Source organism: Chiroxiphia lanceolata, chromosome 22, assembly GCF_009829145.1.
Source record: "Chiroxiphia lanceolata isolate bChiLan1 chromosome 22, bChiLan1.pri, whole genome shotgun sequence".
Taxonomy (NCBI): domain Eukaryota; kingdom Metazoa; phylum Chordata; class Aves; order Passeriformes; family Pipridae; genus Chiroxiphia; species Chiroxiphia lanceolata.
In genome coordinates, this window is record NC_045658.1 from 7,202,392 (window position 1) to 7,225,393 (window position 23,002).

At 50.0% G+C, this 23,002-nt stretch overlaps 1 protein-coding gene across 2 annotated transcripts in view; it reads right to left on the minus strand.

Annotated features, from left to right (window-relative positions):
• The window catches only part of MEGF6 (multiple EGF like domains 6), a 72,439-nt gene that overhangs the window by 39,628 nt on the left and 9,809 nt on the right, over nucleotides 1–23,002 (minus strand). The window contains exon 5 of one of the 2 annotated variants that reach the window (XM_032708815.1): nucleotides 17,572–17,676. The exons of the other annotated variant lie outside the window; for it this stretch is intronic. Coding sequence (XP_032564706.1) covers nucleotides 17,572–17,676 — 105 coding nt within the window. The remainder of the gene's footprint in view (nucleotides 1–17,571; nucleotides 17,677–23,002) is intronic. 2 annotated transcript variants of the gene reach the window in all.

Below are 23,002 nucleotides of genomic sequence, written 5' to 3' on the forward strand. Positions count from 1 at the left end.
TCCCCTTGGGTTTGGAAGCAGAGTTAAAGCAGAACAGGGAATGAGGACACACAGACTCCAAGGGGAAATCTCACCTCTTCTGCACCAGTAAAACACACACCACGGCCACGGGTCCTGCCCTGATCCTGCTCTGGCCCCTCACCACGGCCACCAGCCCTGCCTGGGTCTGAGGTGCTGCACAGGACCAAACCCAGCTGCTTTTGCTGCAGCTTGTTTTCCCATTCTAAACTTTCAGTGCCAATAAGAAGAAACAACTTTAACAGGTACAAAATGATCCCCCTCCTTCCTTGCCCAAACACTCAAGGTACCACTACCCAAAAGAAGGAACTCATACAGATAAGAACACACCATTATCCCAACTCACTGCCTCACTCTGTAATGACCATCCTGTTCATGGAAATGAGAAGACAAAATGTTTTTAACATTATAAATCCATAGGTTTAGAAGTTTTACTTTGTTGTCTCAGAATTATTATCCCTTTCCACTAAAATTCCTTCAAATAAAAACACACAAGTAACTTGAATAGCACAAATCCAGAGAAAACTAAATTAAAAGGTTGAAAAAATTAAAATAGTCACTTCATACACATTTTCTACTAATTACTGTAACTCTAATGGAGAATAAAACATGTTCCCCTAAGGAACCCAGAGATCTCCCTTCCCCTCAGCAGGGTGTGGACCAGACCTTGAAGGCACAGGAGCACTTTTCTCAAATTACCTATTATTAGAGTGAATGACTAATCACTAGGTGAGAAGGGAGGAATCACCACCCTGTTACCGGATCACAGGCTCCCTCCTTCCCCTCCTCAGCAGCTCCCATGGATTTAACAACTCAGGAGCCAAAGGAGCCAAAACCTGTGCTTCTGCCCTACCCCTGAAGCATCCTCCATCCTCCCCAAAATCTCCCTGGGAGCCATTAACCAGCACTGGAGATGCTCCCCACCACCACACCACCCTTAGGCCACTCCATTATCTTCAGTTACAGATCAAAAATCACCCCCAGATTAGGAAATGCCAAGTTGCAGTTGGACGTGTAGAATAGATGGGGCGGTTTCAAGAAGATTTATCACTTGTTGGCAAATTTTTGACATTTGGCACCGAGCAAGGCACTCAAAAAATGTATCTGCACTTAAGAAGTTACTTTTTTTGCTCTGTAAAGCAGCATTTCCTTCTTAAATGGGAGTAGAAAAATGGAGACAAATAGGGTTTGAAGGCATTTGGGCTGGATGGAAGAAGAATGAGCTGTAGCTGTGCCAGGACCGCGTGTTTCAGCCATACTGTGCTCTGTGTTTCCTTCTGCTACTGCAGATAAATCTTGGGTTTCCCTTGCTCACCCGGAGCTGCCGGGAGCCAATCCCATTCCCATCGCTCCCAGGCTCCAGCTCTGCTGCAGGCAGAACCCTCTGACAATGTGTGGGGACAGGACTGGTGACAGGGACAGGGATGGGGACGTGCAGAGTCACTGCCACCCACGGAAAGGCTCTGGCAGAGCAATCCCTCACAGGGATGCTTTTATTCAGGCCCCAGATCACTCCTGTGATAACAGGAATAAAAGGTGTCTGTGGGCAGCACACAAACCTGTCAAGTCATGAAGAATTAAATGCATTTCCAGCCAAGAGCAGAGCTGCAGAAGGACAGCAATCAAAACAAGGCTGATGTGATCAAAGAGCCCCACGTTTAATTCCCTCACACTCCTCTAATTCGCTCCTGTCTGGGCTCGGAGCGCTCTGACTGCTCACAAACACCAGACTGTGCAAGTTTTGGTTTACTTTGCAGAAACCCTGAGACCTGCTGGAGCTTAACAAAATCCCCAAGGGTTTATATTTGCTTAATCCTCCCGCTGCAGCAACCTGACAGCATTTGGAACACGGCTCATTCCGAGGGCTCCGGGCAGGACAGGGTCCAGCAGTGAGCCCGAGCAGAGCTGCCTGGCCCTCCCTCACCTGCTCTCCAGCAACAGCTTTGCACACCACGGGTCTTGAAAGTATGGATGCCATAAATCCATAAATTCTAATTAGATTTTCACATACTGTAGGTGCCTAAATGCAGTATCTGTTTGAGGAGCAGTGTGTGGAGACAGCTGAAGCCCAGCATATTTGAAGGTTACTATTATTACTATTATTATCATAATTATCATTATTATGTTTAACTTGTCCTTTTGTATAAAATTCCCTTTAATCTTTTAAACAGACCCAATCTCAGCAGGTTCTCCCTAAGCCCTGAGTTTCCCCAGCAGATACAGCGAGAGCTGGAGTTATTGTTACCTCCACATTTTGTCAAAATAAGCTTTGTGGTCGGGCTCTGCAAACACTCCTGCAGCTTCCTAGAGCTTGTATTTATCAAAGCATTATGAAACTTCCTTCCTCCATGACCAAAACTTACAATCCATAAATAAAAGGAGGAGAGTTCCTCATCCCCCAACTCACGACAGGCTCTGCATCCCTGCAGGCTGAGGGTGAGTGTTTTGCTGTGGTCAGTTTAGACCTTTTTGGCCACCCAGAGTTGTGAGAGCTTTGGACAAGCTCTGAAATTCAAATCCAGCCTGAGAGACTGACCATGGCACAGGTTACTGGGATGCACCTGCTGTGTCCAGGTCACTCCTTCGTGATTTTCTTTAAAACTTAGTTTAAATTAATCTGTTTGTGAAACACCTGCATTTGCTTTTTATTTTTAAGGAAGAGTTAGGGACAGGAAAGAGAATATTGTCCTGAACTTTCACCCATATAACACATTTTTCCAGATAACCTGTGCTCATTTAAAACCAAAAATTCTTCCTTGGAAGGATCCCAAACTGCTCCCTGAGCCTCACACCTGTGCAGGATTTGTTTCAAATATATTCTCAGTCCCCTGCTGAGTCCAAATCCCTCCCCAGATCAGGAAGGGCCAGGACTGACTCCCCTGGCCTGTGCATCATCATCCTTCTGGATGAACATCTGCATCAGCATCCTGTTCTTGTGCCCAGACAGGACAGACTGACAGAAATCTCTTTTTGGAGGAATTACAGGTAAGCCTGGCTTGATCTGAAGGGTTCAGAGCCTCTGAACCAAGGCTGAACTCCACAGTGGTGGTACCCATCCTGCACCAATTTGGCTGCTGTGCTCCAGCATTCACAGACTCACCCTGGTGTCCTCTGCTAGGAAAGGCTTGAAATAAAATCCTGGGAACCACAGGTATTCCTGTTCTTTACGAGAATTCCCAAGTCATTTTAAGGAAAACAGAATTCAAGCACATCTGGTGTTTTATTTATGGAGGTTACACACTCCCACATGAAAGCAACCATCCACGTTTAACCTGATAACAAAAACCCACTTTTCCCTCTGCCTTCAGGCTAAGAGACCATTAATATTCACGGCCTATTGTCGAGTGACTTTACAATTCCTGTAAAAAGACTTGAAGGAAGCATAAATGCCAAGGGGCCCCAGGTTCACAGCATCTGGCTTTTCCCTGAACAACGGCTGCCCCTTCCCAGAAAACACACGGTGAGGTGACAGTCACCTCCCAGCTCCAGAGCACACACCCTCCATAGAACAGGAATGTCTGTGGTGACCCCCAAAGGGAAGAGCTCCCCAGAGCACACAAAGCATCTCAGCCCCCTGCACACTCCAGGGTCTAAACTTTGGTGCCAACGTGCCAACCCCATCCCCACCCCAGCACAGCCTCACCTTGGACAGAGCAAGCAGGTTGGATCCCTTCCCATGGTTCAGGGAAAGCTGTCTTGCTGTTGGGACTCTTCCCTTTGCAAACACCACCAGCACCTTCTCCAGCTGCAAGATCCAAGTCCAGTCCTGGCTTCAGGAACATGAGTTGAGTGTCCGAGACTGAGTGCTCAAAACCAGGACTATTGTCCCAACAGGATCAGGGCCCCAGAGGTCACAGCCAGAGCCAGCAAAGGCTGGAGGCTGCTCCTCCAAATTCCAGATTAATTTCTTGAAAAAGGGTTGTTCTGAAATAAATAAAACCTGTGAAATCTGTTTTTCCAACAGAATCCACACTTAGATTTGCAGTATTGCATACATGCACATATATATAACTCTTATCTGTAATGGGTTTTTTTTCCAAAAAGCCCTAAATAGTCTTTTAAAATGCATTTTTTTTCTTGAGGTTTTTTTTCTTTTTTTTAGGGAAGTTACCTTTCAGAAGACAAAAAAAAAAAGTTTCTGCATTTTGTTTGAACTAAAAAAAAAAAAAAAGAAAAAAAAAGAAAAAAAAAAAGAAAAAACTGCTTAAGTTTATACAGGCTAAAAGTGGTTAAAACTGGAGTAAGATAATATTTCTCTAATTTTCAAGGGATAACCCTGCAGCTCTTCAACGGGAGACAGGCAGTGCAGTGCCAGGGATGGATCCCAGGCAGAGCAGAGCAGAGATGCTCTATCCCCTCCCTCTGGCCGAGAGGACACCTCACAGACTCCAGCTGCTGCACGCTCCCAGAGAGGAGCTGTGGGAAATTATTCCCTAAAAACAAGGCTGCTTGAGCAGCTCTTCCTGACATGAGCTGTGCTGGGGAAAGGGCTGTGATGCCCTGGGGGTTGGAGCTGCTCTGTTGTGCAGCAGTTACAGCAACCCCTTCCCAAGCTCACCAACATTCCCCCAGGAATGAGCCCTCCTGGTAACCCAAAGGAAACAAGAGAACTTGCCTAATCCTGCACTAAAATGCAAGGAGTTAAGTGTAGGAATGGCAGGACAGTGAGGGTCCTGCAGGGACTTCTGCCTGGCTGACTTTGGGATGAAAGAAGAGCCTGTCAGTTGTTCCTCTGAAAACGTGCCAAGGGGATGAGCTGGAGCTGGGCTGCACAATCCCCCCAGTGTTGGGGCTCTGCTGCTCCCTCACTCAGCCCAGCTGAAGTTTGCCAGCACACAGGGATTACACACAAAATCCAGGCTTGGTGGGGGTTTTGTTTCTTTGTTGTTTTTCTTTTTCCTTTTCGTGTCATTTCCCCTTTCTCCAGCTCAGCACACTCTGGGATTTGGCACTGGAGTGTTTCAGTCCCCCTGTCTCCCATGGCACATCCAGGACATCTGCCAGCAGTGGTGGAAGAGACAAGTCCAAGATATAAAGGTATAACAAATAAGTTGTGAAAAAGAGAAATTGTAAGGATATATTTTAGATTTTCCCATATTTCCAGAATTCCTGCCCATATTCTCCTCCTCACTCATCTAATACTCTATAAACTCCACGTCTTTCCCTGGATTATGTCAAATGCTGAGAGAACCTCAGCCTGGCTCCTCCTGACCTGTAATAACAGAGACATAATAAAACAGCCATGACAGACAGCACCTCCAGGAAACCTCTTTCTCTGGAAATAAAAAGAGCCTGTGCCTGCTGGGATCTGCAGGGAGCAGGTTGCCTGTCCCAGCTCTGCAGTGCTCAGGTGTCACTGACTCTGCCACAGGCATTGCTTTTCAGAAGCTTTTCTGTTCCCCTGTTATTTCTTCCATAATTTCCCATCCAAACTGACATCGTCTCAGCTTTGGGTAATTTTTCGAACACTGCTGATGTGTCTGGTCCTTCCTAAGGACCTGAGTGCACGAGGCACTTCTGTGATGCTTGTTAAGACACAATGATGTAGGAAATGCAACAGCACTCGTGGAAAGATCACAGGAGAGGTGGAGTAGGGACCACAGGCTGCCTTTATCAGGGTGGCATCGTTCCCACACATACCAACCGTGCATGTGCAATCTGAAACCCCCTCTCCAGAGCGAGCCAGCCTTCCCACAGCGATTGCACTATCAGTTCTGGCTCCCATTAAACTTCTCACAAATATAAATGTGTCAGATGGCCAAATAACATTTAATCAATACCATGGTTGGGGCTCTAAATCTTTGTCAATTTAAAAGTTGCGTAAGCGAGTTGACCTACGGTGACCACAAACTTTGCAGGTTGTTTTTAACTCAACTCCTTGACATGAAGGCTAAGGCATGAAAAGTTCTGAAGGGTTTTATCTACTCTTTTAGGTATTTATTTTTTAAAGAAGAGGAAAATTAGGCTCAAATATTTCAGTGGTTCAGACTGGGTAAACACATTTCTGCTCATTGCTTTCCCAGCTGCACAGCCTCCTCCAAGATGAGGGAACCATCCTGCCAGTGAAACCACAACTGGGGCTTCCCAGAAGTCTCCCTGATCCAACAGAGACTCAAAATACCATCTGTGACCTCTTCATCTGCATCTGTCCCACTGGAAGATGTGCAAGTACCTGCCAGGTCAGTGTGAGGTGCTGCTTTAGGCTGTGGAAACGTTCTGGGGGAACATCTGAACACCAGCCATGTGGATGTGAGGATGTTTCCATACATATAACCTGTGCCAGGTGTCCTCCACACAGCTTCTGTTGAGGGGCAAGACAAAGATTCCCATCAAATGTCCTTACTCCACTCGGAACACACACTTATTCCTATCAGTGATGCACAATTCCCTGTTTTCTCAGCTCCTTGCCACTTTGTGAATCTCAGCCAGAGGCTGACATCCTCCTCCTTCTGCCCACTCCTACACTCTGTCACTGGTTTCTCCCAAGGTCCTCACTCTTGACTGCCACACCCAATTTGTTCAGAGCCTGGGCAATTTTCCACTTGTTCTTCCCAAGGGTCCTCAGGATCTGGAGAGGTGGGACAGGTGACACCATCCAGATGAGCTGTTTCTTTACTCAGGTCACCCCCAGGCTCCCAGAGCTGCTCCTGCTGGAGTCAGAGGCAGGAGCCTGACTCTGCTCAGCAAAGGTAACCTGAGCCACTCAGCTCCTGCCATAAAACCTACGGACTATAAATACCTCTGCACAGTGCAGAGAATTCCTCTTTGACACATTGTATAATGGATGCAATATAAAAGTATACTGCACTTGGCAGCCTCTCCAAGGCTCTCCAAGGCTTCCCTTCGGGAGATCAGTGCACTGCCTGGGCTTTGATGATTTTTTTTTTCCCCACTGTATGGCCAAAACTGTATTTAATGGGCAGACGGGAAGATGACTCTCCTGGGAAAGAACCTTATTCCTCTTATAGAGAAGGGAAAGAGACTTCCTTCAGACTTTCCAAGTCTTTGAGGTGACCTCAGCTCCGTGAGCTCAGGAGGCTTGGCCAAGGCTGAGCATAGGGAGGTGTGGCAGAGGTGGGTTTGTCCCATTATTAATTGCTTCTCACAGCACAGCCCCTGTCAGGGCAGAGCTCTGTGCTCACGGGGCAGCTGGTGATGAGATTCACACAGAACTAAGGACAAAAATCAGCAAAATCTGGTTGGAGGGTTCAAAAGAAGCAGGCTAAGCTGCAAAGGGTTCAGCCAGGGACGGGAGGGGACAGCTCTGAGCACCAGACACATGTGCTCTGGGCAGCAGGAGGTCTGGGCTCCAGAGACATCCCAGCCTGCTTCCCACAGCCAAGGCACAGAACCTGCCATTCCCATTTCTCCAGCTAAACATCAAAACCACACCTACCTCACGAGCCCTCCTGGCTGTGATGCCCCATGCACGGAGTCTGTCAGTGCCTCTCCTGGCTGCCACGGGCACCTTGCTCGTGTCTGGACCCCACTGGGGAACCCAGGCTTGGCACTGCATGTCCAGGAGCAGCACTGAGGGAGGAGAAGGCTCTGCTACCAGAGGAACAAATGAGAGGTACAGGCATGGGAAAGTCAGTTTGACATCCAGATATTTCACCTACCATGCTCAAACTTACTCATCTGAATAGGAAGCTCCAGGAGCCACGCTCTGTTCCAAAGGAATCCTAAACCAGCATCTTTCAAAGTGCTGAAGCACTGACTGGCAGCTGCTCCTTCCAGCCAGCTCCCGGATTTTGGCTGGAACAGAGTCAGGCACTGAAAGGCCATAAAGAAGATGATGATCTCGTGCAGAAGGGTCAGCTCTGCCCCTCTGCCTGTGCCCAGGCTTTCCAGGCACTTGGCAGCACTCGGGGTGTGTGTGACACCGAGGCAGTGCCCACCTCTCTCTTGAGGCCACTCGCTCGGCTGCCAGCACACAACAGGCACTTCGTGTCTTACACTGGAAAACTGGCACATCCCTGGGAAAAAAGAGTCTTCTCCAAGTCTCTTTGTCTCCATATAATTAAGCTCAATACAACAAAGCACCCAAGGCGGGGGAGCATTTCGGAAGGTTCTCAAGAGCCACGGTCACATTTACAGCACAGGAAGGTCAGTGTAAAACCACTGATCACTGATCTCCTTATCTATACTTCCCTGCAAACGCCCCTCATGTTCCCAGGTGCACAATGGGTGTCAAGAATAAGAACCTTGGAAAATAAATGGAAAAAGTTACAGTAGCAAATGGCTTGTTTATGCCATAATTGGTATTAGGTAATTAATGGCAGGATGAAACATCACAGTGCTGCTGGAAACAAAAAGCAATGCTGGGTAAAGAGCATTTAATGAGCACGTTTTATGTTGTCCTCAGCAAGTTTACTGCCAAGCCACAAAAGACATTTATACACACTCCCTTTGTCTCTAATGAAAGGGTCAGGGCTACTCGCTTCTGGGGAAATTCACAAGTTTGTTTGTTTTTTTTTTAAAGCATAAATTTAACGTTTTAAACTGGAAATTCACCTCCTCGAAGGAGCAGTTGTTTGAGGTGGGAGAGGTTTCATGAGCAGGGCCAATCCCAGCAGAAGCAGGGGCAAACCAAGCACCTCCCTGCAGAAAGATGGGGTTCAGTGTCTGCAGCCCCAGGGGTCCATTGTACAGCCCCAATACCCAGATATGCCAAATATTTGACATTCCAAAATCTACACTATTAATGAGGTGAGATCCCAAGTAACTGGGGAAAAAGAAGGCGGAAATAACGTATTTTTTTGCCAGGAGTCAGTTCTGTGCTGTGCAATCCAGGGCAGATTCCCAGCCCACAGAGAGGGGAATAATGCCTAAATCATTTTAAAGCAGAAAAATTACCTGGTCTGCTGCTTCCCAAAACTCTTTTTCTACATCTGTTTCTCCTGCACGCTTCAAACACCACCACCCTCTGCTGTGCATCAGGAAAGGTCAAAACCAGTGTGCTGCTCAGCAGAGGGGCTGCATTTCCACCCCTGGAACGTGTCAGTGCAGCAGAATGGAAAATGGGGCTGCAGGTACCCCCAACACCCACCTTAGAAGGGATCCAGGTCCTTTTCCCCCTTATCTCCTGCACCTCTGCTGCAGGAGCACTTGCCCTCTGTGCAAGGCCAGCACGGAGCACAGCGGGAACAGCTGCAGAAAGTGCTCAGGAAAGGGAATCAGGACCCTTGTTTTCCTTAAAATGAACTTTTTTTTCAAGGTTTGATAGAAAAAATGACCTTGCAAACCATTTCAAGAAGGGAGTTTGCTGAAGTGTTCCGTCTGGGAAACACAGGCGGGAAGGAATGGACTTCCAAAGACCTGGAAAATGGTGTATTCACAGAACTCAACAAGTGTCCTACAGCAATGCATCAAACACACGGAACGTCACAGAAACCTCAGATTCCTGCTGATGGAAAGCCTGGGTAACGTGTGAACATTTTCTTAATTAATTTATCCCTAACTACGCCATGATCATTCCTTATTCCTACATTTTAACCATTTCTTCAGTTTAAAAACATGCATCTTTAAGAAGCATATGCTTTTACACTGGAGACCACAAAGTGAAAATCCATGTCTCCTTCTCACATAAGCACAAAACCATCTCTGGCATTCTTTCACTTAAATCCTTGGAGTTTTCCGAGGACTCATTTTGCAAGTTAAATGTAGAATATCATTTTCTGGGCAAGTTTATCAAGGCAAATCCTAAATGAGCTCCTGAAAAAATGCAAGTCCACATACATTATTTGTCTTGTGACTGGTTTGGGCTGCACAAGCCCACGAAGAGCAGCCTGACAACATCTGAGATAGCAGGAAATGGTGGGAATTCCAGCTTCTCCTGATGAAAACGTACAGTTGAGGAAGAGATGGACAATTTGCAGCTGGTAAGGAGAGGTGTCTCCTCATGACACACATCTGGCATCCATCACCTCCACATCTGCAGGGCTGAAACCCAGCATGCCTCACACCACACAGTGTGTGCCAAGGAAAGGCACAACATCCCTCTGATTCTCTGTAACACTCCAGACCCTCCTGCCCCCTTTATCCCAGGGAAGGGATCCCAGCACCCTGCTGGCCACAGCCCTTCTTACACGGGGCTCAGTTACTTTGGCCCTTTGATCTCTGACACTCAGATGAGGACCATGAATCACAGAACTGACTCCCATTATCCATGATTCCAAACAGCTCCTGGCCAGAAGAGCTGGTTTGGACCTCTGGGAATGGTCTGGCCAGTCTTTAGGCAAGGTATATAAATCTCTAAAGGAAAATAATCCCTATCTTAGCTGGCCAGCATGGGCTGTTCCTCCCTGTGTGTCAGCAGAGCCCATCTGCAGGAGGGTCCCACCTCAAACCAAGGCTGTGGCTCTGCCACCTACAAGACCACTTGGAGAAGCCACGACTGAAGATACCTCAGAAAGGCAAATGCCTGTAATAGGGTGAAAAACACCAAAACCTGCTTCCACTGCAAACCCACTGGTGGCCACCGACGGGGCTGGAGCAGCGATACCCTGCACGAGACCAAAGCCAGCAGTGCTGAGAGTGCCCGAGCAGCTGCAGCGTGCCAGGCTTTCCAGGCTTGTGTTCCAGGGTAAATGGAAAGGAAGGCACAAACCATGACTTCAGAGAGCAGCTCGGGGCCAGCAGCCCCGGCACCTCGCCCGCCAGTCTGCGAGACGCCTGCCCTGGAGAGGGAGCTCCCTCGGCCTCCTGGCACCCTGTGCTGGGCCAGGGAGGAGGGGAGCATTTCCAGACCCAGCCCTGGCTTTATTTGCTTGGAGAGGGGGGAAGACAGGCACTTAATGTACGTTCACATACAGCAAACTAGAAACACCTGTTGGCCTCCAACCCCCTTTTTTTTGGCTGGTTTATGGAGACTGAGGGTCCAACAGGTGCCCCCCTGGCCAGTGGGAACAGCGAGGGGTTCCAGAGGCCCCACGAACATTGGAGCAGGCAAAGGAAAATTGCCTGCACAGTTACAGCACGTGTCTGCAGGCTGGACCACGGGAAAGTGAAGTTCCATAAAATGAAAGCCTTTCTGGGAGGAAACCAACCACGAGGGGACTGTGGAATGTCACCCCAGAACGACAAGGGCCCAGAGATGCCCCTGCTGAGGAACATTTGCCATGTGCAGGTGGAAACCAGCCCCAGAGCCATGACAACACAGCTCCAGCCCCAGCACAGCTCAGCTTTGATGGTCCTGGTGGGTCTCTTCCAGCTCAGGATATTCTGTAATTCTATGACAAAGGGGCTGCAGAAGCACAAACTCCCTAAGCTGGTGTTTTGATCCTAGTGCCACTGACGTGGGAGGATTCCCATTTTCCAAGATAACATTTTTCATTTGGATTTTGCAACACGCTGAGCAGTAAAAAGTGACCATAGCAAACTCCTTTGCTGGCTGGTGCCACCCTGGATTTCTTTGTGGGGGTTGTCAGAGGGAGATTTTCCTCCTTCTCCACTATCAAACAACCCAGTTTGGCTCGAGGCTGCCCAGAACATCAAACTCCAGCCCAAGGGAAAAACTCCACTGCACAACAGGAATGCACACGCACTGGAATTTGGATCAAGGATGTATGGAAAGTGTCCTCCCTTTCTCACATAGCTCTCATTGATTAAACCTCTGGAGAGGGAATCCTCTGAGCATCTTCCCAGAAAAAAAAAAAAAAAAGAAGATATCTGTAATGACTGGAATCTCAACATATGTTTGTTTCCTGGATTATTACACCAATTGCACTGGAGTGCTGGGCCCAGGAGAGGAAACAGACTCAAACACAACAAACAAGGCAAAAATTAAAGGAAAACCTGTTGCTGAGGTGAAGAAAAGGCATTTCAGAGGCTGCTTCAAAGATGTTATCACCTGCTGGAGAACATGGCTTGGAAATGATGCCTTGGAGAAGGCAGCACTTAACGAACTAAAAAAATGTTTTCTCCAACCTTTCCAAACCCAGAAACGGAAAGCAAAACATACCAATGATTTATTACAGGCCAGGCTGTGTGTTTAAGCATAAATTAATTCTAGAAATCCCAGGCAGCTTTGCAGCAATCTTATCGTTCCTGCTTTGGTCCTCACTCCTCTCTCACTCACCAAACCACCTCTCTGGGTTGGAATGGGTCCCTTGTGCCCATGGCCAGGGTGGCTCCCACACCACTGATTTTCAGCAGATCCTCAGAAAACAACAGAAGATTCAGTGAATGTTTGGACTTGATGATCTTAGTGGTCTTTTCCAACCCAAAGGGTTTGAGGATTCGATCACAGTCAGGGAGTTAAGCTGCCCTGTGTCATTTCTGTTATGGGAATCCACTTAAGAGCCCTTAAGAGTTAAGTCTCTTTCACCCATGATCATGTTCTCTCTCATTTCAAGAAACCTGCAATTGCTGAGGAACTGTGAGGCTGGGATGTCCCTTGGCTACCTGACCAGGGGGATGGGCTCACCCTCTCCTGAAACAATCCAAGAATTCAGCATTAGCTGAGTTTACTTGGCACTCGTGTATCAAATCCTTCTTATTACCAATTACACGACGGGATCCCCAGTGGTGCATTGTTAGGCTGGAGTGCTTTGCATTGCTTGGAAAACAATCCCTTCTCCTCTCTAACTGTCCCTTGACTCACCTCCGTGCTCACAGCCTGGCTTTCACCAGATGGTTTTTGGGAAGAAAACACCCCGGGCAGGTTTCACCGCCCCCAAAGCCGCAAAGCCCCGGGACCCCGAGCCCAGCTCTGCGAGTTGTGGTGGTTTTCCAGCCACAAGCCCTGCTAATTGGTCACAGCTGGCTGCAAACCTGCACGGAAATCCTCCCGGGAGATTAGAGCCAGGGCTGACACCCGGCCATGGGACTGACACTGACACCCGGCCATGGGACTGACACTGACACCCGGCCATGGGACTGACACTGACACCCGGCCATGGGACTGACACTGACACCCGGCCATGGGGCTGACACTGACACCCGGCCATGGGGCTGACACTGACACCCGGCCATGGGACCGGCACTGACACCCGGCCATGGGGCTGACACTGACACCCAGCCATGGGACTGACACTGACACCCAGCCATGGGGCTGACACTGACACCCGGCCATGGGGCTGACACTGACACCCGGCCATGGCACTGACACCCGGCCATGGTACTGACACCCGGCCATGGGACAGACACCCGGCCATGGGACAGACACCCGGCCATGGGACAGACACCCGGCCATGGGGCTGACACTGACACCCGGCCATGGGGCTGACACTGACACCCGGCCATGGCACTGACACCCGGCCATGGGACCAGCACTGCTGGGATGGAGGAGGCGACGCGGGAGGTGCGAGGGGGGTCAGTCCTCACGGAAGGGAATGCAGCGCTTTGAAGAGGCCATCCAGCACCTCACATGACTTGGCCCGAGGTACCAATTCCCCAAAACAAAGTGGGGATTTTCTCTTCTCCAGGTGGCACAACAAGCCATTTCCTTCCAGGTTTTCTTACCCTTAATGCATCTTAGCGTGACGAACAGTAAAGACCCACGTGGATGTTTCAAACCAGTGCAGTGTCAGTAAGAAGATTCCTCTTTCCCTTACTTGCCAAAACCTAAGCAGAGGGCTACAACTCATCCAAAGGACTTGAGCCATTTATTTTCTTTCACCCAATATAATAATCTCTTTTAAATGATCACGAAATCCTTAATTCTTGAGTTCAACCCAAGGAAAGCTGGAAAAGAACAAAGCCGGCCGTATTTCAAATCCACTGAAGCCCTTCAGCTTTGAGTCTGTTTCACCCCTTATCGTGTTCCTTTAAACAAATGGTCGGCAGTGTTTCTACCTCTGCACAAGCTCCATCACTCACTCACGGAGCTGGACTTTATACGTGAGGGTGCACATCCAAAAGGCTGTTTGCTGGACTCCAGTTCACCTTCAGAAAACAAATCACGTGAACTGTGAAGTTACTCGTGGAGTAATTGCCCTGCAGTTACATCCAGGTGGGAGTCTGGAGATGGTGCCGTGTTTGATGAACGTCTCGCTGAGGGACACTGGACCCCGGGTTCCCCCCCAGACACGAGCCCCAGGAAACTTCTTCTGCAGCCACAGCCCCAGCTGTTCCCCCAGCCCCAGCACATTTTCTCTTTTCTTCCACGCTCTCTTCACAAAAGGTGTTTTTTTAACTGAATAAGCCCCTCCATCGCCTTGGCTGGTTTCCTCTCGCGGGCCTTTTCAAAGAGCTCGGTGCTACCTGTTTGCCAGCTCTTAAATACCGAGGGCTTGGCTGATGGACAAGCCGATAGCGCGGGACACGGCCGAGCTCTGCACAAACCGCCCTTGTTCCTCTGCCTTCCTCAGCCAAAATGCAAGAAAATCCCAGCAGGAATCTCCTCTGGCCTCGGGCTCCTCTCCCCTCCCAGCAGAAGGCTAACCTTGTGAATCAGGAGGCTGCTTATAAATAAAAGTATTCAGACTTCTTGGCTGTTGGAGAAGTGCTCTGCTTAATTTAGCCCTGGTATTATGGACCGTGGATTCTCTCCAATGAACTGACAGCTGAAGAACAATTGCAGTGATTTAATCCCACAAATGGATTTTAAATTGGCCTCATGAACTGCAAACCCAGGAAACGTCGGACACAGTATCTCGCTACCATCATTCTGAAGTCAGCACTGGGGTCCCCTTGGACTGGGCAAGTCACCCAAGTCCAAACAAGGGCTGTCACACGTATGTCTCCATCTCAGAAAGAACACCTGGCTCCTGGACCCAAGGAAAGGCTACAGGTGCTTTCCTTTGTTTCCAGAGTCTAAACCCTTCCCATTCTGACTTCCAACGCCCGTTTCTCCAGGACAATTGCCTCCAGCAAACCCCTCTCTCCCAGCCTTAACACACCCAGAGGCTTCCAGCTGAACAGCTCGGGGAGGTTCTCGGGAGAAATCGGGTCATTAGTCAGTCAAACAACGCCAAGGGCACGTCAAACACCGTGTAAATGAGGGCAGTGCTGTAAGAGAGACAATAACGGTCTCCTGAAGCGGAGGGTGACAAAGCCATCTCAGCTGGCCCCAGAGCACAGACACTAATCACAGCCCTGCCTGCTGACCTCTCCTTTGTGCCAAGCCAGAGGAGATCTGGGCTGGCCAATGCTTCAAAACGCAGACAGGCTAATTAGGAAGGGTCCCGGCCCCCCCGGCACGGCGCAGTTCCCACATCAGAGCCCCCAGAGCCTGAGTGTTGCTGAAACATCCACTCTGCTGGGAAGCTTCCAGTGAGCGAACAGTGAAGCCGAGCAGCTGATTTGCAGCACGAGATGCAAACAACAACCACCTTCACACCCCCTGTGCTGGGCAGTCACTGCCACCCCCCCCACACAGACCTCGCTCTGCTGCGCTCACCCGGGGCCAGCGAGTCCACCAACACGGACCCCGGAGCGCTGGGTGGTCCCAGGATCCCCGGGAAGGTCGGGCAGGCTTGGAGCAGAGCCCAGGCTCCCCAGCACCCCCTCCCTCCCAGCAACAAGCCTGCACAGAGGGGTCATTTACGTCCAAGCTCCCAGAAAGGAGCTCCTAAAAGGAGCCTCAGCCCAAACTCCATTTACAACCCTTTGGTCTACCAGGGGTGGAAGATAACAAAGGAGTTCAGGACAACCCTGCTGCTTCCTCGGCTCAGGAACAGTCCCTGTGGTCACTGAAATACTGCTCAGCTCAACCTCTGCTCCATTCTGCTGCAAAGCAAAGCCCACCTGATGGCAGGTGAGCAAGGAGAGGGGAGGAGAGAGATCAGTCTATCCTGACAGCACCTGACAGGATCAAAAAGCCACCGAGATGCAGAAGGCAACAGAACAGGCGATGAAACCTGGACAGGTACACATGATGGGCCACAGACCTTCCTGCAGGAGCTTGTGCAGCCCCATCCAGGGCTCTGCCTTCACAATGAGGTGATTTAGCACAGAGAGTGCAGGACTGTTATCCCTGTCAGCAGCTCAGGAGGCCAGGAAGGACAGCATCACACCCCAGTGATGGGGAACCGCCGGCTGCCCAGCCAGGGTAAACACGGGGCTGCTGCTGCTCGGGGCTGGCCAGCAAAAACATCCCGTGCTGAAAGGGCTGATAGGAGCCTGGCCAGGACAGGGAGCGTCCTGCCCCTAAGACAAACACATTTGTGTTTCTTTCCACAAAAGAAAAAGCGATACCATTCGGATCAGACTCAGGTTTCTTGAAGACAAATGACACCACGGAACACGGCTGTGGAGCAGCTTTGCTCACACAGGTATTTTCATGTTCTTTTCACCAAACAGCCTCAACCTGCTCACATCCAGAGTCACTCCAGTGCTCCACAACTCCATCCTGGGGAGCCATTCCTCAAGGAGGTTCCATAATCTCAAATACCACCATAGTTCCTTTGGTAAGTGACAGATGGGGAAAGAATGAACCACTGATGAGGTGTCCTCCCCCAAAGCAGCCTCCAGCCTCCCATCCTGTCACAAAAATCCAGCACGAATGTTGGCTAATGAGCACCAAAGTCACAGAGTATTTTCAAAAGTGCAAGAGATTATGAGAATCCAGACATTTGTCAGAAAAAAAGTATTTACCAAGGAGAATCATTGACAGGAGTCAATAAGAAATGAAGACGAAGGGAAGGACGAGTTTGTGGCTGGGATCTTCCTGTATCCTCACCTTTCTGCCCTTGGTTCTGGTTACTTGGGGATTGAGGGGATTCAGGCTTTGATAAAATGCTTCTCTCCAGCCCCCACTGGTGGGAAAACAGCAGCTCCCAGGACTGCTCCAAGTCAGCTCCTCTACCTTCCCACAGCTACCTCTGGTTCCAAAGGAGGATGGAACCGCAGGTCTTGGAAGGAACAGATGGTAAAGATAGATGGTAAAGAAAAAAGTCTTACTATTTAATTTGCTGCTATAAATCAGCATCACTCAAAGATGATGTGAGCAATCACTACTGCTCTGTGCCCTGCAGGCTCAGAGGGAGGAGGGGGGACGACTGTGTCTCCCTGCAGCCTGAGGCTCGTGTTCTCCAACATCTACACAGCACAGGGAACCTCCCAGCTCTTAGAGGTTGTTTGCTATAGAATATCATGTTCCCAAAGCAGAACATCTGTGATTTACCAAACATAGGAAACTCAATAACATTCAAGAGGGAGTTTGTATACTACACAAAGGTTAATTAAATAAAGCTTAGCAGCCCCAAAACACAGCCTGGCCAAAGACACAACAACGTTCCTTCCCAAGGTGGCAGCTCATTGCCACACTGCCCTGGGCCCAGCTTCGTTCCACAGGCTGTGACCCCAGGGTTCCTTTGTTTGACCCAACTTTAATCAGCTTCCTTCTCTGATTCCAGCAGATCCCGCTGCGGATGGCAGCCAGGAATAAAGGCCATTGTACAGCACGGGGCTCCATCTCACAGCAAGTCATGATAAGCATTTCCTTTCCAAACATCCAAGCTCCCCAAACACTACGAAAGCCAAGAGCAGATTATTGGTATTTTGCAGATAAAACAATGGCTAAGATAAAACATAAATAAACCAGGGCATCCCTCGCTCTTTATCCTCTCCACTTCCAAACCGGAGGAAGAAGTTGGCAAGGCTGCTTACCGTGCTGGCAGCGAGGTCCCTGGAAGCCAGAGGAGCAGTGACAGAGCTGTGAGGATCCCTCTCGGCAGCTTCCACCGTTGAGACAAACCCTGTAACCACAGGCAGCTGCAAGGAGGAGGGAGAGGATGATTCCAGCACCCACCATCAGGAGGGCACTGCACCAACAAACACCCATCACTGGTGACGTGCCCACAGCCCCAGAGAACAGCTGAACAGTTATAAAACCACTGCTGAACCTGTTTGGGAAGTTTCTTGGTTGACAATGCAGTACTCAATGCAAATGTAAGAGGAAGGGAAGTCCCTCAGGGAATGTCTCGGGGCTTTTCCTGGAGCGTGGCTAAGTGAGGACCCACAGGAAAACATCGGAAGGGCTCTTGGTGAAACAACCGGTTTTTCCAGCCAACACGTGGGTAAAACAGCCAGAAAATGACTCGTGCTGAACCACATCAGATCTTGTGGCAACAAATACAAGTTTGCTTATTTTGCAATTGGAGGGATCTTCCTAGGACAAACCCCCGGGAGCTGCTCCCACCTCTCCCGGAGCACTGGATACCCCAACGCGGCGTCACCTTCGAGCGGCCCGGAGGGTGACATGGAGCTAAACTGCAAGTAAGCCTGAGCAGCCACGTTTCTCTGTTCTCACCCAGCGGAGTGTAAAATGGACACAGAGACAGAGAATGCTCAATTAGGCTTCTGAAATCCACCTTTCCAAATCATCTACATAAATCCACAAGCAAGGTTATGTTTTATCCAGGGAAACTCATGTTTCTCATAACTCACGAAACGCAGCCCATGGTTTATATTTCCCACTGGGAAAGGCTGATGTCAAAAGGAGGAACGTTGTGAGCAGGGATGCTGTCACATGTGCGGTGCTTTGTCGGAGGGTAAGGACGCAGAACAAGCACCCATCTTCCTTTTAAATCCATTTAAAGATTCGGACAATGAAATTTTCTCTCTGTTCACTGATCTGGACATAGCTGCACTGCCAGCCAACTTCTCTTTTCATCCTTTCTCCCACACCTGCTCTTCTCCTTTCCCTTTTCACTGAACAAGCTGTAACAAACTCCAAGAGTGATGGGACTGTTGGAATACTTCTCACAAAAGCCGTGGCAAACCGGATAACGTGGAGCAAAGAGCGTCACCTGATGACACAGAGCAAGACACACAGTGCTGGTACCTGGTGCAGCAGCTCCCACCCCAGCTCCCTGCTCAGCCCAGGGCTAAGAGAAGCCATGGGGACCAATTCATTCCAGCTGATGCATCCCAGGAAGGAACACACTGCAGTCACCAGTGGTGCCAGGATCGCTGCTGCTCGGGGCCCTCGGGTCATTACCAACCGAATGTACAAAGCTGTGATTAAATTACAACCCCCCCATGATATGGGACCACCTGGAAACAATTCCAGGCTCACTGGGCCGAGGGTCCCACACGCACACTGGCTGTGCTGGCTGCAGCTTCTCCCTCCTCTTTTGCAAGTCGGGAGCCCCCCTGGCTTCTCTTCCCATTCCAGCTAAAGCTGTAAGTAATTAGTGACAGAAAAAGCAGGTCTGTGATTACACATTTCATTTTGTGTCATTATAACTGGCACCCCGCACGGCCTTCAAAAATGGCTCCAAAATTCTTGGCACAAAGTACCCCACGCCGGCTCCAAAACACTAATTGTGCACTCAGAGAAAAAGGGATCACAGATGGAAACAAGAGCAAGGAAGGGGCTGTGGGGTTTGGGCACGTTGGCAGGACGGCTCATGCACACCAGGAGATAAATCTGTAAAGTTATCAGTTGGCAAAGATAACTCAAAACTTTAAGGCATCCACAGGAAACCTGAGCTGGGAAAGGGCAGGAATTACCTTCACAAAAGGAACCCAAAGCTGGTGGGTGTCAACTTGTCACGCCTGAAAAATCAGTTCCAACCTTCTGTACATGGAAATGCAATAACCACAGTCCTGAGTTCCCACTATTCTCCTCCCACCATTGAATCCCCCATGCATCAAATATTGGCTCTGTTTTTTCCTACAGGAACACAATTGACTTCCTAATTTCTCCTCTGTGCTAAATCCTGCTCCTGGCTCACACAATGCCTTCCGCCGAGCCTGTGCTGGTTGGGGAGGTCTTGTGCTTAAGGAGGTTTTGTGATTAGGGATATTTTGTGGAGGTTTGGATGTGAATGTGCCATTCTCCAAACGTGCATGTTTTCCATCAAAGCACACTCTTCTTGCCAGACAGAGCTACGTACCCGTTTTGAGGACCTTTGCTCTATCACTTCTCCACAACCCAGCTGTCAGAGCACCCTGGGGTCAGGCACAGCCACGGGCACAGGAGCTCCCTGTGGATCACCCAGCTCCAGCTCGTTCCAAGTCCCCCTCTCACCAAGAGCCAAAATCCCCAAACTTTGCACCTCTGATGCACTGGAGCTGAAACACTCAAGCCTCAGCGTTGGCTCTTTTAAGGACCTGATAATTTTTCAAATCCCCCCCTGCAAAAGAGAAGATTATTTACAACACAAAGGTAGCATTGAAGCCCAAACACTCATCTCCCTGAAATAATGAATCGGTGATGAAATGCTGCTTCACAAAGCCAGTTATCTTCTCATCTAACGCTTTTCATGGCCACGTCTCCCTGGGGACTGCAGTGATCCCGTATCAGTCCCGTGCTGGCAAAGCTCTGGAACTTGGGAACTCTCTGCCAAGCGTCCTGTCCAGCCGAGCTGTGACACCTGCACTGCCAACACTTCCCTGCACGGCGGGGCAGGACCAACTTCCCATCTCCAGCTGTGTGCTGAGGTGTTCTGGGGCTGCAGCCTCCAGGTTTTCCCAGCTCTAGCCATGGCAGAAGGACTTTTCTCTTTCAGTCCTTTCCTTCAGGCCTCATCACCATAAGACAGAATGGACTGCGTGGCTAAATTGCAGAGCGGGTTTGTTTTTTTCTTCACCTTAATCACCTAAAAAAGAGACTTCTGAGGGGGTCCCAGCAAAGCCCAGCCTGGATCCAGAGTGCACGACTCACCAGCAGCTCAGCGAGACCCGAAGCACAACAATGGAAAATATTAGAAGCAGTTTCAGCGACACAAATCAGGGGTTAGAAGACAGGGGTGTTATTCTTGGCAGTGCCCCAGATTTCCTGAATGAGCCGGACAATCCCCTGCTCTGTGCTTCAGGCTGGCACATACCGAGTGGAAATCATAATAACCTACTTCCCAGCCCGGGGGGGGGGGGCTGTGGCTCTCCCCCTCTGTGCCCTCCAGGCCTCCTGCAAATGAGCTCCTGATTCAGAGAGACAGAGTTTAATGCAATGAAATTTGGGAAAAGGGCGACGACACTGTTCAGGGAAACAGGAAAGAAAGGATAAATTACAGAAAGCACCACTGCCTTCTGCTCAAAGGCCAGGGAATGTCCCTAGCAAGGATTTAGATTCTTGGGAAGTTGGAGACATTAGGCTGATTTAAAAGGAGGAGTGAAGGAGAAAAGCATTTCTCCTGCAGTGTCTGGACTCCCCGAGGTACCACCCCCCGTGGGCAGAGATGGGCTGCTGTGTTCCCCAGGGGAGCACACGGGGGACCCTGAACCAGCGCTGGGCTGGATGGAGGCGAGGGGTTCAGAAGTTCAGTCCCAGCATTCCCAGCTGCTCTCCCAGCCCGAGCAGCAGCCCCTGTTCCCTGCAGGAGTGCGTGGTCAGGGCAGAGCCCTGCCCCTCCTGCACAGCTCACAGACCACACTGCAACCGTGGCCAGGTCACCTCCACTAAATCCACAATGGTCTCCTGTTCAGCCTCTGCCCAGCTCTCCCGGGAGCCCTCCTGCCTCTCTCTGTCCCCTCTGGAGGTGGCAGGGGCTGGCCCAGAGCTCAGACACTGCCTGGGGCAGAACTCCAGCTCCTCCACACACATCAGCAGTTACAGACTCAGGGGGACTCTTCTCAACATCTTGAGCTGAAAGTGGAGATCACAGGGATTACCAGACACACAGGCCCCTCATCCTAATCACCGAGAGCTTTACCTGTGTTATTGAACCCAGGTGGAATTTAAGTAGCATCTCAGAGGCCACTTGAAACCAAGCAGCTTAGTCTGAAACTTAAACTATCAGCAATCAGGCAGGGAAAGAACCTGATGCCATCCTAGAAATGCAAAGGGTGCCTTGACTCCTGACCTTTCTCCTTCCCAAACAGATGAATGCTCCAGGACAGAGGGCAATGGAAGGCAACAAGCCCTCACCCTTGGAGGTGAGGACAAAATACAGAACCCAGCCAGGCTGGGGGCACCCTGTGAGGGCTGACAGCCTGGCTGCCACCATTTCAGAGGGCACAGGAGCAGAGGAACAAAGCCAAATATTCTCTGAGACCTTTGTGAGATTTTTGTTTCTGTGAAATTTTCCATGTCTTTCCAAGCCATCTGCTCCCAGCAGAGCCCACACACTCCCAGTACTGCCCTCACAGCTCCACACTGGCCATTGCCTGACCTGTAAGTGCTTAGAGACTTAAACCTGCATGTGAGGAAGAGGAGGACACCCTGGTTTTGCTACAGCCTCCAACCTAAGCTGAGTGAGTACACCCAGTGGTTGTTCCCTTGTTCCAGGCACTGGGGTAGCTCTGAGAGCCCGAACAACTCACCTGAGCTGGTACCCACGAGGGTGCTGGGATTCCCATCTCACAAAGGTATTTAACATCCCCTCAGTGTCAGACACTATGTCATGTTGCACACGAGCCTGCAGTGCTGAAAATTTCCCCTCCCATGGGCTGGTTTTTTTTATTTTTAAGGAAAGGTGGTGACCAGCCCAGCATTTGGAGAAAAGAGAGCCCTGCAGTGAGGAGATGCTGAAGAGCAAGATAAGATGTCCTCACTGGAGAGATTCCACTGCATGGTGGCAACAGCTCTAATTAAACTGTCAGCAGCAGTGCCCTTCCCCTCCTCAGCACTCCTGGAACACGACCAGTGATCTCTGGAGGCAGATAGGAAGGGCCACAAATCCCACTGACATGTTTTGGCACAACAGCTTTGTGGCATTCAGCAGAGCCACAGCAGCAAGTGCAGGCTGACTCCAGGCTGCTGCACACAAACCAGAGAATCCTGTGTCGTACAGAGTGCCCTGGCTCTGTGCCCCTGCCTCAGCACCTCACCAATATTTACTGACAATCCCCTGCCAGATCTTCCCACACCCTCCCCTGCTCCAGGAGAACATGCTTGTGCCGAGCCCAGAGCCAGCAGCAGGAAAAGTCATCACATCCCTGCAAACCAACAGCCAGGAGCTCCCTGGGACAGGGGTTTAGTTACACAGAGCCCAGACACATTTCCCAGGACAGTCTGTGGGTCAGGACAGAAATCCCAGCTTGGGGCACCAGTCACCCCACCAGGGCCAGGCAGAGCTGTCCTGGTTTGCCCATGGAATGCTCCTCCAGCTGCTCCTTACAGGGGTCTGGGATCAGGGAGCATGAACCCACT